This window comes from Artibeus jamaicensis, unplaced genomic scaffold, assembly GCF_021234435.1.
Source record: "Artibeus jamaicensis isolate MK-2021 breed Jamaican fruit bat unplaced genomic scaffold, CSHL_Jam_final scaffold_916, whole genome shotgun sequence".
NCBI classification, from domain to species: Eukaryota; Metazoa; Chordata; class Mammalia; order Chiroptera; family Phyllostomidae; genus Artibeus; species Artibeus jamaicensis.
This window is the reverse complement of record NW_026522059.1, coordinates 13,192,824-13,206,139: the sequence shown is the minus strand read 5'-3', so window position 1 is coordinate 13,206,139 and position 13,316 is coordinate 13,192,824. Positions and strand designations below refer to the sequence as shown.

The window sequence follows — 13,316 nt, the reverse complement described above, 5'->3', positions numbered from 1 at the left end:
CTCTGTGAGTTATGTGCCCCTCCAAGGGGACACCATTTCTGGCAACTTTCAGGGCTGATTAGGTAGAGTGGGCACCTGATGGAATGTGGCTAAAATGGTTCTGGTCAATGGCCTCTCACTGAGCCGCCCTGTCACAGGGTCACCGAGGAATTTATTAGTGGAAGTGTTCCATGAGCAGTGGCTTGCACGATCGACCACCTAGGTGGACCCCAGCAACAGCATCAGACCCCATCACTCACATACAGAGAAGATCACATTTGGGATTTCAGGAGCTGATGATCATCTTTCAACTATTGCACTGGAAGAGAAGCCTCAAAGCCTGTATGAAACAGTGTCCCCGACAGGACGTCATCTCCTGTATTTCCAATATTCCTCAGACAAAAAGCTGAGCAGCCATGTGGCCCTGGGCTGGAGCATGATGAGCAAGAGTCACCAAGAATCCTCTCTGGAGAGCAATGCATGGCCTTGGAGGAATGAGGGGAAGGCTGGGAAGGATGGTAACTGTGGTTTTGCAGAGGAAAGAAAGAAATCAGAGCTTAGCCTTGACTCAGCTCTACAGGGGTGTTGACACTTCCTCACCAAGATGGCCGCTGAGCCACACGACCCTGTATGGCTACCACTGGCAAGGCCAGGTCTCAGGTGCCCCAAAGAATGGCAGAGGCTGAACTTTAGAATTAGGAAGCTCATGAAAGCAGGTCACCAGAGCTTTAACACCTAGGGTTGCTGCCTAAAGGCTGTACTAATCCTCCAACTGGTTCCATTTGAAGAATCTTAGAGGAATCAGACTTTTATGGGACCCAGCCTCCACTCAGTTACACTCTCCAGGCTGAAAGGATGGAAACAGGATTGTCTGAAAAATATTTTCATAGGCTGACTCCAACCTAAAGCCTGGCTGGTGCATACTTCACTAAATTATACATGTTGTTTCAAAGAATGGGTCAGTGCAGATTCCCTCCAGAGAACAGCAGCCAGGACTTCGAGAAGTACCATGGTAGCAATTTAAAAAGTGCTTGGGATTAAATATGCAACATGGATTGTTTTAAAAAATATGTAAGTTTCAGACTTCTGCCAAGATGGAGGCGTAGGTGGAAGCACTATACCTTCTCGCACAACCAAGTTTAAAAATAATAAAGTTTTAGCAACAAAAACTCAGCCAAACCACAGAAAATTGAACTATATGGAAGTCTGACAACAAACCCTTCAGCCAAACTGGTAAGAGGGGCAGAGCCAGCAGCAGAGTGGGGTCAGGCAGGAAAGATCCACTGGACCAACCCAGGAGCTCGACCCAGGTGAGCTGGCAGCTGTAGGCGGATCCCAGGTGTGGAGGAGCGGGTGGAACCACTGAGGGCTGATCACTGTCACACATTCGCGTGCAGGTAAACCGGTGAAGGAGGGAGCAGTGAAATAGACTGTGCAGGACCCAGTGGCAGGAAGCAGCAGATGGGACCGCCATTGTCCCTCTCTGACCCCACCCCCACATACAGCATCACAAACCAGCTACCTGGGTGGACCTGCCCTGGTGAACACCTAAGGCTCCACTCCTCATACCTAACAGGTACGAACAGATCAAAACATGGCTCAAGAAGAACTTAGAGCTTCAGAGCCAATAAATCTAAGCAATGAAGAAATAGCCAAACTTTCAGATGCACAGTTCAAAACACTGGTGATCAGGATGCTCACAGAACCGGTTGATTTTAGTCACAAATTAGAGGAACATATGAAGGCTAAACTAATTGAAATGAAGGGAAATGCACAGGAAACCAATAGTAATGGAAAGGAAACTGGAACTCAAATTAAAGGAGTGGACCAGAAAGAGGAAAAAAATGACCAAACAGAAAAGGATGAAGAAACAAGAATTCAAAAAAATGAGGAGAGGCTTAGGAACCTCCAGGACATCTTTAAACGTTCCAACATCCGAATTATAGGGGTACCAGAAGGGGAAGAGGAACAGCCACAAGTGGAAAATTTATTTGACAAATAATAAAGGAAAATTTCCCCATTCTGACAAAGGGAATAGACTTCCAGGAAATCCAGGAAGTTCAGAGAGTTCCAAAGAAGTTGGACCCAAGAAGGAACACACCAAGGCACATCATAATTATATTAGCCAAGATTAAAATGAAGGAGAGAATTCTAGAAGCAGCAAGAGATAAGGGGACAGTCACGTACAAAGGAGTTCCCATCAGACTGTCAGCTGATTTCTCAAAAGAGACCTTACAGGCAAGAAGGGGCTGGAAAGAAGTATTCCAAGTCATGAAATCCAAAGACCTACAACCAAGATTGCTCTATCCAGCAAAGCTTTCATTTAGAATGGAAGGACAGATAAAGTGCTTCTCAGATAAGATCAAATTCAAGGAGTTCATCATCACCAAGCCCTTATTATATGCAATGTTAAAGGGACTTACCTAAGAAAAAGAAGATAAAAAAGATGAACAGTGAAAGGACAGCAAACTCACAGTTATTAACAACCACACCTAAAATAAAAGCAAACTAAGAAGTCAGCTAGATCAGGAACTGAACCATAGAAATGAAGATCACATGGAGGGTTAGCAACAGGGGAGTGGGAGAAGGAGAAGAGGGGAGAAGGTACAGAGAACAAGTAGCATAGATGGTAGGTAGAAAATAGGGGGGAGGGCAAGATTAGTATGGGGAATATAGAATCTAAAGAACTTGAGACACGTGGTCATAAACTAAAGGGGGGGAAGGGTGGGGGAGGGGTGCGCAGGGTGGAGGGGAATGAAGGGGGAAATAGAACAACTGTAATGGCATAATCAATAAAATATATTTTAAAAAAATATGCAAGTTTCAGAGTCTTCCCAACCTTTGCAAGAGGTGGCTCACATACTCTACTAGGTATAATCCAAAGCAAGAGTAATGACAGGGATTTTATCTGGACCCACTCAAGTTCTTCAAGTGGTAATAGTATGTAAAAATAGAAAATCCTGGATAAATTTAATATGGCTTAAAACCACCACCATAATAATAATTTTTAAAAAGCCACACGTTCATTTGGGGATAAATGTCACCTAGAATACCACTCCTATTCTCCTTAAGAAGAATTAATATCCAATTTTTATAAGTCCTGTAATACATCATATTTATTTTAAATTTAGAAATAGGTAACTTGACTTGATCTGTTTTTACTTTTTTTGTCACCACAGACATATATCTATAATAAAGAAAATTATGAGCATTTTAAGTTTAAAACATTTTGAAAACTAATTAGCATGTAATGAAGAGTGCTTGAATGTGGTTAGTTCTTTAGGAATTAGAGAGAAGGAATCATTTATCATCTTTGTTGTTTAAGAATATAAAAAAAACAACTCGAATGTGTTATTATTGAGTTTAGGTTATTAAAATCTTTAAAGAAGTGATATGACTCTGTCATCCTGTTGAAAATACCTTGACTGAAAGCTAAAACCATTATAACTACATTAAAGTAAAAAAAAAAAAAGCCCTTGCAATAATTGCTATGAACAGGTAGGATTTATTCCTGTATTGTAAGAAAAGATTAATATTAGGCAATTAGGTAATTCCACTAAGAGGTAAAGAAGAAAATATAAATGTTCAATAGATAAAAAGTCATAAAAGTAAGATTCAGGAATTTCATTCATCCCTGAATGAAAAAAATACTTAGTAAAAAGTCAAAAAGCATATTTTATTTTGTTCTTCAGATTCCACATATAGGCGAAGTTATAAAGTATTTGTTTTTCTCTGACTGACTTATTTCACTTGCCACTATACCCTCTAGGTCCATCCATTCTTTTGCCAGTGGTGACGTTTCATTCTTATATGGCTGAGTAACATTCTATTGTATACAAGGTTGTCCAAAAAAAGTCCAGCCATTGTTAATATAACAAGAACGGTTTGCATGGCACTGATGTAACCTGGAAAACTAGGAGAGTGGACTGGGATGTGCAGGTGTGAACAATGATGACTTCACTATATTAGTCAGTGGGGCTGTAGGTACTGTTGAGTGAGCATGTGTGGCCGTCACATTCAAAATGACTGAGTGAGTAGAGCAACAAATCTGCATCAAATTTTGTATTAAGCTTGAACATTCCTCCATGGAAACTATTGAGATGATTCAGAAGGATTTCGGGGATGGTGCAATGAGTGCAGCACAAATAAAAGTGTGGCACAAATGCTTCAAAGATGGTTGAAAATTTGTTGACTGTGGTCCATGTTCTGAAAGGCCTGCAACGAGCAGAACATTGGAGAATGTTGAACGTGTATGGGCTGCAATCAACAAAGATCGCCAACCGACAGTGCAAGAACTAGAAGCTGATCTGGGGATTCCAAAAACTACTGTGTCTGAGATGTTGATACAGGATCTTGGCATAAAATGTGTCATGGCAAAATCCATTCTTTGGCTTCTGCTACCAGAGCAGAAGGAACATTTTGCTGCAATTGGGAGAACTGTATGAGGTCCTGAGGTCCCAAGGTGCCTCCTTTGAAGGGGACTGAGGCATCATTGTCCTAAGTACAATGTTTCTTGTATCTTCTTCAATAAATGAAGAAGATATTTTTCATATTACAGGGCTGTATACTTTCTAGACAGACCTTTGTGTATGTATACCACCACTTAAAAATGTTTTTTATTGCATTTTTTGAGGGTTACATTGGTTAGTTACAATTGGTCAAGTTCCATTGGTCAAGTCCAACTCTGTAACACATCATCTATATACTGTGCTGTGTGTTCACCACCCAAAGGCCAGTCTCCTTCCATCACCATTTATTCCCCTTTACCCTCTTCACGTGGAACAGACTCATAGACCCAGGGAACAGACTGACGGTTCCACAGGAGAGCAGAATTGGGGGACTGGGTGAAAAAGGTGAAGGAATTAAGAAATAGAAATTGGTAGTTTCAAAATAGGCCTGGGGATGTAAAGTTCAGCAGAGGAAATATAGTCAATGATATTGTAATTACTGTGTATGGTGCCAAGTAATGGATATTGGGGGAAACACTTTGTAAAGTATATGATTGTATAACTACTATGTCATACACCCGAAAGTGATACAGAGTAATATTGATGGTAAACTGTAATTGAAAAATAAAATTCAAAATAAAATGTCAAAAAAAAGTTTTGTTTTTGTAACAGAAGAAGAATACTATACCCGAACCTAACTACTAGCAATATATGTCATGGTGAAATATTTGAGACCTTCCTAGTAAAGTAATTATTGTAAAACTACTAGCCTATACAATAAGATAAAACACATTAATTGCAAATTATATGACTGTTAACCTGGAAAAGCCAAGTGATTGACCCGGAAAAATACAGAACTAGTAGAGTTCCAAATAATGGCCCATCATAAAGTAAATATACAAAATCAGTATTTTCTCTATATTTAAAAATCATCCAAGTTCCCATTCATAATTAGAACTAAAAAAATTAAGAAAACTGATCTCTATTTTGAAGTGGGAAGGACCATTTTACCTAGGGTAATGAATCAGAGCTGTAAATAAATGATCAAGTCAGCTAACCTTAATTTTTTTAAAAATTTTATTTTTTTTAAAAATATTTTATTTATTTATTTTCAGGGAGGGGAAGGGAGGGAGAAAGAGAGTGAGAGAAACTTTGATCATTTTCCTCTGGCACGCCCCCAACTGGGGACCTGGCCTGCAACCAAGTCATGTGCCCTGACCAGGAATTGAACTGGTGATCTTTTGGTTCACAGGCGAGCCACACCAGCCAGGGTTAAAAAATTCTTGATTCAATAAATGAAATTGAAAGACAAAAAACAAAATAAAAGGCCCTGGAAAAGCACTATGAACTATGAGTTAAAATTAATAGTATATAAAGAATCCTTATAAGTCAGTGAGAAAATGGGTAAGCAATATGAACAGGTATTTTATAAAAAATGTAAGTACCCAACAAACAAAATGTTACATTTTACTTGTTACGAAAAATCAAATTAGGATGATATTGTGATAATCACATTTTACCAATCAAATTAGCACATGTTGAAAACAACCCCTGCCTTAGTGGAGGATACAATTTGGTATGTATATAATAAACCGGTGGAACTGAAAATCATGGTCATTTTCTGTAGGGCATTATTACATGTGTTTAAACAACCTTAAAACACACATTTGTTTTACTGAGCAGGTCCGCAGTTGGAAATTTAGCCAAAGGGATTCAGTAGTCAGGTATTCAAGGAGGTGTGACCAAGATGTCACTGTGGTGTTACGTGTACTGGGGGAATATGGAAATCGGTGAACGTTTTAGATAAAGATGGGTAATAAATAGTAATACCACAATATACAGTGTGACAGGACATTTACCACTATCAGAAAATATTTACACTTCAGTAAGGGAACAATAAAAATAAAAAGGAATATTCTGCGGCGCTTTCTTGCATTTTTAAATTTTGCACCAGTAAAACTCATTATTTTTGTAATCAGAGCAAGAAAAGATGTTTTACAGTGAAAAGAGTGGTATAAAGTGTGGTACTATAAGAATGTTTTACTAAGATGCTTCTACCAGGCCTGGTTATTGTGTCTGTGAGGGTAAAAATCTTGGATCCTGAACTCACAAGATATGTGACTTGGAGAACTTCTCCTTGCCTCCTTTTCCTCCTCGGTAATTGCTATTAAATCATTCCTACTTCAAAGGATTGCTGTAAGGATTAAAGGAGTTTTTGTATGTGTAAAGTATGTACAGTAGTCTTCACACATAGTAAGGGCTCAGTAAATGTTACGGTGACTAAAGTAGTGACCTTTTTTTGAATGAATGATGGGTACAACTCTACTTAGCTCCTAGTATCAGGAAAAGCTATGCATCTCTGGAAGAGTTTTAAAATTTAATAATATAGTAAACCTTAAAACTTAGCATGCTTCTTTCTTTCTCAGACTGCTAATTCATAAGTTTTTTGCCACATTCCTGGTGACCTCTACTAGCAGAACCGGTATATTCTCTCCGCTCATTTTGCTCACCATTTTTTTATTTTCCCACCAAATTTTTTCTTATTCTAGGGTTTCCAGGGCCCCGACATACATTTAATTTCAGATTAACAACAACAACAAAATTTTTAGTATTGTCTTAAATAGTGAATGGGACATACTACAAAAATTATTGCTATTTATCTGAAGTTAAAATTTAACTGGGAGCCCTATAGTTTTACTTGTTGAGTCTGGCAACTCTACCTTATATATTATATTCATTTATTATTAAGTTGTCTTGGGACCTTTGTGGAACAATAGTGAGAAATACATGAATGAAAAGTATATGCTTGGTAGAAGAAAACCTTTGTGATATTTTTTTTAACCTCAGAGGAAGGGACTCTAGAATGGTTTGTATGTAGTAGAATCATAGTCAACAGTTTGTAGATTGGTCTTTTAAGTTAACAGCAAACTTTCACCTTTTCCTCCCCTTCCCTTTCTCTTCCTTTTCTTTCCTTTTTCTTTCTTTCTTTTATTTCTTTTTGCTCTTTTTTTCACTGATATCCTAATGAAAAATAAAAACTTGGAAGAGTTTTAGATTCACAGATATGAGAAAAAAAGAGTTATAGGGAAAGATTAGGGGTCCTTCTGCCCAGTGACGTGAAGGCTGAGTACTGATTTACCATTAGCACAAAGTGTTTTTTTCAATTCTCTCTGCTCTGTCGGCAATGCAATGCAGCAGTAGGACTTTTAACTGTATGTAAAAGATACTGGAGGAGCTGAGTAGAACTTTTCCCATGGGTTCATCCAAAATTACTGGCAAGGAAATTGTGATTGTCTGATTATAATGGTCATTTCAGGTAAACTTTTGAAATTTACTCATTTGGGAAATTCACCATGTAATTAATACCTTCCAAAAGAGTCACAGAGTACCCTCTGAACTTCTCTCCCAAATATTTCAGGTCATTCTTTCCCTTTGCAGTGTTATTTCAAACACCTCTGTTTTGATCAGTTTACACGTTGGAGTGAAATGTACGATGCCCTAGTGAATGGATTAGTTTCTGATGCCACTAATCCATCTTGGCTGGTTGGCCTGTCCTAGATGACTACATGTGCCTATTTTATTTTCAGTCTTCTTAAAGTACCCCTGTGCTCTTTGTTTCCAGGACTGGTGGTGTCCCATGTGAAAAGCAGGAAATAAAATGAAGATTTTGCAGTGCAAGATGCAGTACTGGCTGTTTCCAGCTTTTTTGGCAATTGCTTACTTTTGTACCATTGTCCAGGGTCAAGGTAATGGAAAACTTTAAGATATTCATGAAGGTCTAATACTCTAGTGGGCTTGGTTTTGATTATCTTTTTTTTAAAAAGTTTACCCTGAGAGTACTTCACTGGTTCAACTGTGTTCACAGGCGGAGTTATATGTTGGTTTTTAGTCAGTATTACAATTATTGTCATTGTAGAGATGTGCCACAACTTGGATGACGGTTACGACTTCACCAGTGACTGGGCGCAGTAATGTTGTGGCAATTGGTGAAACAGATCGTTCTTAAGTTGCTTCTTTTCAGAAGTTTCTTTTCTGGCTGTGCACGTTTAGTGGGTAACATCACATTTTTGTGTTGTGAAGTCAATTCTGTTAATAATGGGCTGTGACGGGTGTGTGTATCCCAATCTGCTTTCTTTCTTAGAGTGCCTATAGGATATCCCCACCACTTCATACTTGGTCCTGAACTTTGTTCCTTTTAAAGAAACTGAGCACATAGTCTAAAGTTTACTGAGGGTCTGACAGAGGCTGCTGATATGCCATTTTAAACATTTCCAGCTTTGCATCAATTGAACTTAGGTTTTGAAATCTACTGTTGGTATTATTGGAATCCACACTTTTTTTTTATTTCCATTCATTTTTATAAAGCATGTCAGGAGTTGGCAAGCTACCTCCTGTAAGCCAAATCCGGCTCACTGCTCAATTTTGTAAAAAGCATTTTATTGGAATTCAGCCATGCTCATTGTTTACATATATATTATCTGGCCCTTTACAGAAAAATGTGCTAAACTCACATTTTTAGTAAGTGCATAATGTGTACAAGTACTCAAAGTGACATTACTAGATAAACATGGTAATCCTGTAGAAGCAGAAATGCTGGTGCTGAAGTAGTCATTCATCAGCTGAGTGAGGAGGTCTGATGTGATAAGGTTGTTTTAGGAGTCTTAATGTCTTATGTTTGGAATTTAAAGTTGTAAAATAAGTCAAAGGCAAGAACCACACCCTGGCTCCTTAGAGGGAGGCACACTTGTTTGGAAAGGAGTGGAACTTGACTCTTGCACGCTCAAATAGGGTGGAAGCCCTCGGAGCTAAGGACGGTGTTTCCAATACCTCACGCAACACAGTGGGGTCAGTTGCGGAGACAAATTCTGCTAAGCTTACTGACATTGGTGGAAGCATGCTCTCAGCTGTGGCGACTAGAGAGCTGATAATGGAAATCCTAGCTAATTCACCCTCTGAGCCAGGGATGTCCAACCTTTTGGCATCGATCGCTGAGCCACACTGGAAGAGGAAGAGTTGTCTTGGGTCACACATTAAATACATTGCCACATGTAATCATAGAGAAATCTCATAATGTTTTAAGCAAATTTATGATTTTGCATTGGGCCACGTTCACAGCCATCCTGGGCCACATGGACAAAACTATGGCATACACTGCACACAGCTCCTTAGGAATGGAGAGGCCGACCAGGAGGCCCTTCCGAATTGCCAACTCAGTCTAACTTGATTCAGAGACAGTCATTCCTGGAGTAACTGACTGGTCACACAGAGAGCTCTCCTGGGGCACTTGCAGAGATGCTGTGTATCAGATATAATATACCTTTAGCCAAATTCTGTTTTAAATGAACTTTTATGGGGTACATACTCTATGTCAGGTTCAGGACATAAAGCTGAATGAAACCTGACTCTTTTCCTTCCAGCCACTTACTGCCCACCAGGCAAACAGCAGTGTAGTCAGGTACATCCCATATGAGTTCTGTGGGGGAGGGCAACAGGCCGAGATGGAAAGAGAGACTGAAGCCAGTTGTGGAGGATTATAAACAGCTCTGTTTTTTAGAGACATATCTGATAGTAATGCTGCTGATACTCCTCTGTGGTCATCATGTGGGGGTTGGAGGGCATAGGAATAACTAACGCAAGAAGACCACTAGAAGATTATGTTAAGTTGTCTAGAAAATAGGTCTTGAAGGCCTGAAGTAGGTAGAGGAATAGAGGAGAATGAATTCAAAAAGCATTTTGGAGGTGGGAGAAATGGGACTTGATTACTGGTTAGATACAGCGGGAGCAGAAAGAGAGGAAAATACCAGTAGTCCCCCTTCTCCACGGGGGTATGTTCTGAGACTCCGGTGGATGTCCGGTGGATGTCTCCCCCTATATATACTATGTTTTGTCCCATATATGAGCATACACACCTCTGACAGCATTTGGTTTATAAATTAGGCACAGTATAAAGATGTTAACAATAACAAATAATAAAATAGAACAATTACAACAATATATTATAAAAAAGTGACATGAATGTGGTCTGTCTCTTCTAATCACCATCTTGAGATAGGCAAGATGGCTACTAAGTGACTCACCAATATTTGGGGGGCGGGTGTACAGCCTGGAGTCACTGGACAAATGATGATTTATGCCTTGGGCGGGACAAGCAGACATTGGGAGACTTCATCACACTACTTAGAATGATGCACAATTTAAAACTCATGAATTGTTTATTTCTGGAATTTCTCATTTATTGTTTTTGGGCCACGGTTGAATGCAGGTAACTGAAATCATATAGAACAAAACCATGGATAAGGGAGGACTACTGTATCAAAGACGACTCTGAGACTTTTTGCTGGAGAATTGAGTAGATGGCTCTTTTCAATTCATCCCCTGTGTTATTATTGCTTCTGTATATTTTGTGTTGTAATTGGGTGTTTATCTATGTTCATTAGAGGCAGTCGTTCTTTATTTAATGTGTATCTCCAAGACATAACAGCCTCCTCATAGATGTTTGGTGGGGAGGTTAATAAGGGATTAAAGGATGAAGCAAGTATTTGAAGCTGAAGATAATGAGTTCAGTCTTAGGTAAATATTTGTGAAGCTTGAGGTACTTGTAGGATATCCAGGAGGAGACGTCTGGTAGTCTGGAGATGAAGCACAAAAGTTCAGGTCAGGAGATGATATCTGAATTGCATTGTGCTTAGAGATTAGTTTCTAGGGACTGTTGAGGTCCTAAAGGTGGAATTAGGAAGGGACGGCCCAGTGAGGAGAAGTGAGGATGAAACCTGGCGGACATCAACAGTTATGAGATTAAAGGAAGAAAAAGAACTGATTGAAAGTGTCAAAAATTATAATTATGAGAAGGGTCAAGGGAATGCAGTGGCCTAGGAGTGAAGGCTGGAGAAACTTTCTAGAAAAAAGATGGTGGGCAAGTGCTGGAGGAAATCTCAGTACGAAAAGTCTTCAGAAGTCAGTCATTGACTTTGGTTTTCAATTGTCATCGACTTTGGAAAGAATGTGAGGCATTTGAGAAACCAAAACATATTTCTACCATGACACCATTTTTTTTACATCATTGATTGAGCAGAGAATAAAGAAAATGGATAACTTTATTTGATTGATTTCCCACTTTTAAAGCTGATATAGTGTGAGTTCTGTGGGTTGGCCAGTTTTATCACTAATCTGCAAAGCTGTACGTGAACATATTCAATACTTGGCTAGCCAGTGTGTTGGCTTGCTAGCTAATACTAATTACTCTCACACCTTATATTCTCGTAGACATTTTTGAAGTCATGTTAATGTACCAAGTGGAAAAAAGGTCAGTGTGGTAGGCAGAATAATGTGCCCACAGAGATATTCTCACCCAAATGCCTTATATAGTGAATGAGAGTTAGGATGTCAGATACTTTGAAGGTTGTTAATCAGCTGACCTTCAACTAGGAAGATTATCCTGGATTATCCAAGTTAGTCTGACTGGGACCCAGTCACAGTTGTCCTTAAATATGGAAGAGGGAGGCAGAGGAATCAATGTCAGAGTGATGCCATGTGAGACAGACTTGACCAGCCATTGTTGGCTTTGAAGCTGGAGGGACCTCAGGTCAAGTCTTCAGAAGCTGCTGGAGTAGGCAAGAAAATGGATTCTCCCCCCAGGGACTCCAGAAAGGAATGCCCCCCTCTCCCCCGACACCTGGATTTCAGCCCACTGAGACCTGTGTCAGACGTTTGCCCCCCCAGAACTGTAAGATCATACTTTTCTGTTGTTTGAAGCTACTTTGAGATCATCTGTTATAGCAACAATAGAGAACTAATGCAGTCAACATTCAAAGGCTTACAGGAAATGAACACTCCCCTACTAAATTGCTACATCACAGATCACGATTTCCCATTCAGTGTCTCCAGGCAATGCTTTATGAAGTTCTTTCCCTCTGCAGAGACTGTGAGCCTGCATTGGCTCAAACAACTGTTTATATTTCGATCAGGCCTGTATCTTCTTTTCGGGACAAGTTGTTAAATGAACGGGAGCACAGAAAAAGAAATGTCGTGTTGGCAGGAGGGGCAATGTGTGTAGCAGGACAGCATGGGGGCACCAACACTTTCTCAGAACTTCACAGTAAATCTGTCCTTGGTTCTAGCAATATTTGTTTTGGGTGGTTACAAGAAGGAACCGCTGAAGGTAAAGTAACTGTCATTTAAAAACCTCAAAGCATATAAAATTGGAGACTCTGTATGGGCTCGATTTAACTTTATAAAGGCTCCTGTGTTAAGATATTTACACATATTATTTGCTGCTATTAGTAGTCAAACATGTTTGGAAGTTGAGAATATTTTCCTTACTTCTGTTTTCAGCATCTTGGTAATAGATCATGAAATTATAACATATTAGGTTCTCAGCAAGATAAAAAGGACCCTTTAGCCTACCTCAGAGTCAATTTCTCTCAAATTTTAATTTCTTCTATTTATAGAAGATTTGGGCTGTGCGTATATTTGAAAAATGACTGAGATTAAAAAAAACACTAAGGTTTTTTTTGTTGTTGTTTGTTTGAGGGGTTTTTTTTTAGGCCACTTGGAAAAGTTAGCCAAATACTTCTGTGCTGTTTAAAGGTCTTTTACTTAATAAATACAATGGTTTGTTCCATTGACATAGCCTCTGGCGTGTGTTTTGAAGGAGAAAACACTCCCAGGGCCCAGACTGCTCCATCTCCATTGGTCAGAGACTTTTGGTGCCAAATAAAAGAAGCTTTCCCTGGTCAATTTAAGCAAAAAATGTAATTAATATAGGTAATGAAGTAGCTCATAAAGTTAAAGTAAAAATGAAATCATCTTTGAAAAGGATAGGAAGCTGGGAACATCCTGGATATAGATTCTAGAAGTAGTGACACTTTTTTTTTTAGAGCATGTCTTTGG

General features: G+C 39.2%; 1 protein-coding gene across 3 annotated transcripts in view; it reads left to right on the top strand.

Moving 5' to 3' along the window:
- The window catches only part of COL14A1 (collagen type XIV alpha 1 chain), a 194,873-nt gene that overhangs the window by 10,371 nt on the left and 171,186 nt on the right, over positions 1-13,316 (top strand). For all 3 annotated transcript variants that reach the window (XM_037166708.2, XM_037166707.2, XM_037166709.2), the window contains exon 2: positions 8,050-8,173. In XM_037166708.2, the coding sequence (XP_037022603.2) occupies positions 8,086-8,173 (88 nt within the window). In that variant the 5' untranslated portion in view covers positions 8,050-8,085. The remainder of the gene's footprint in view (positions 1-8,049; positions 8,174-13,316) is intronic.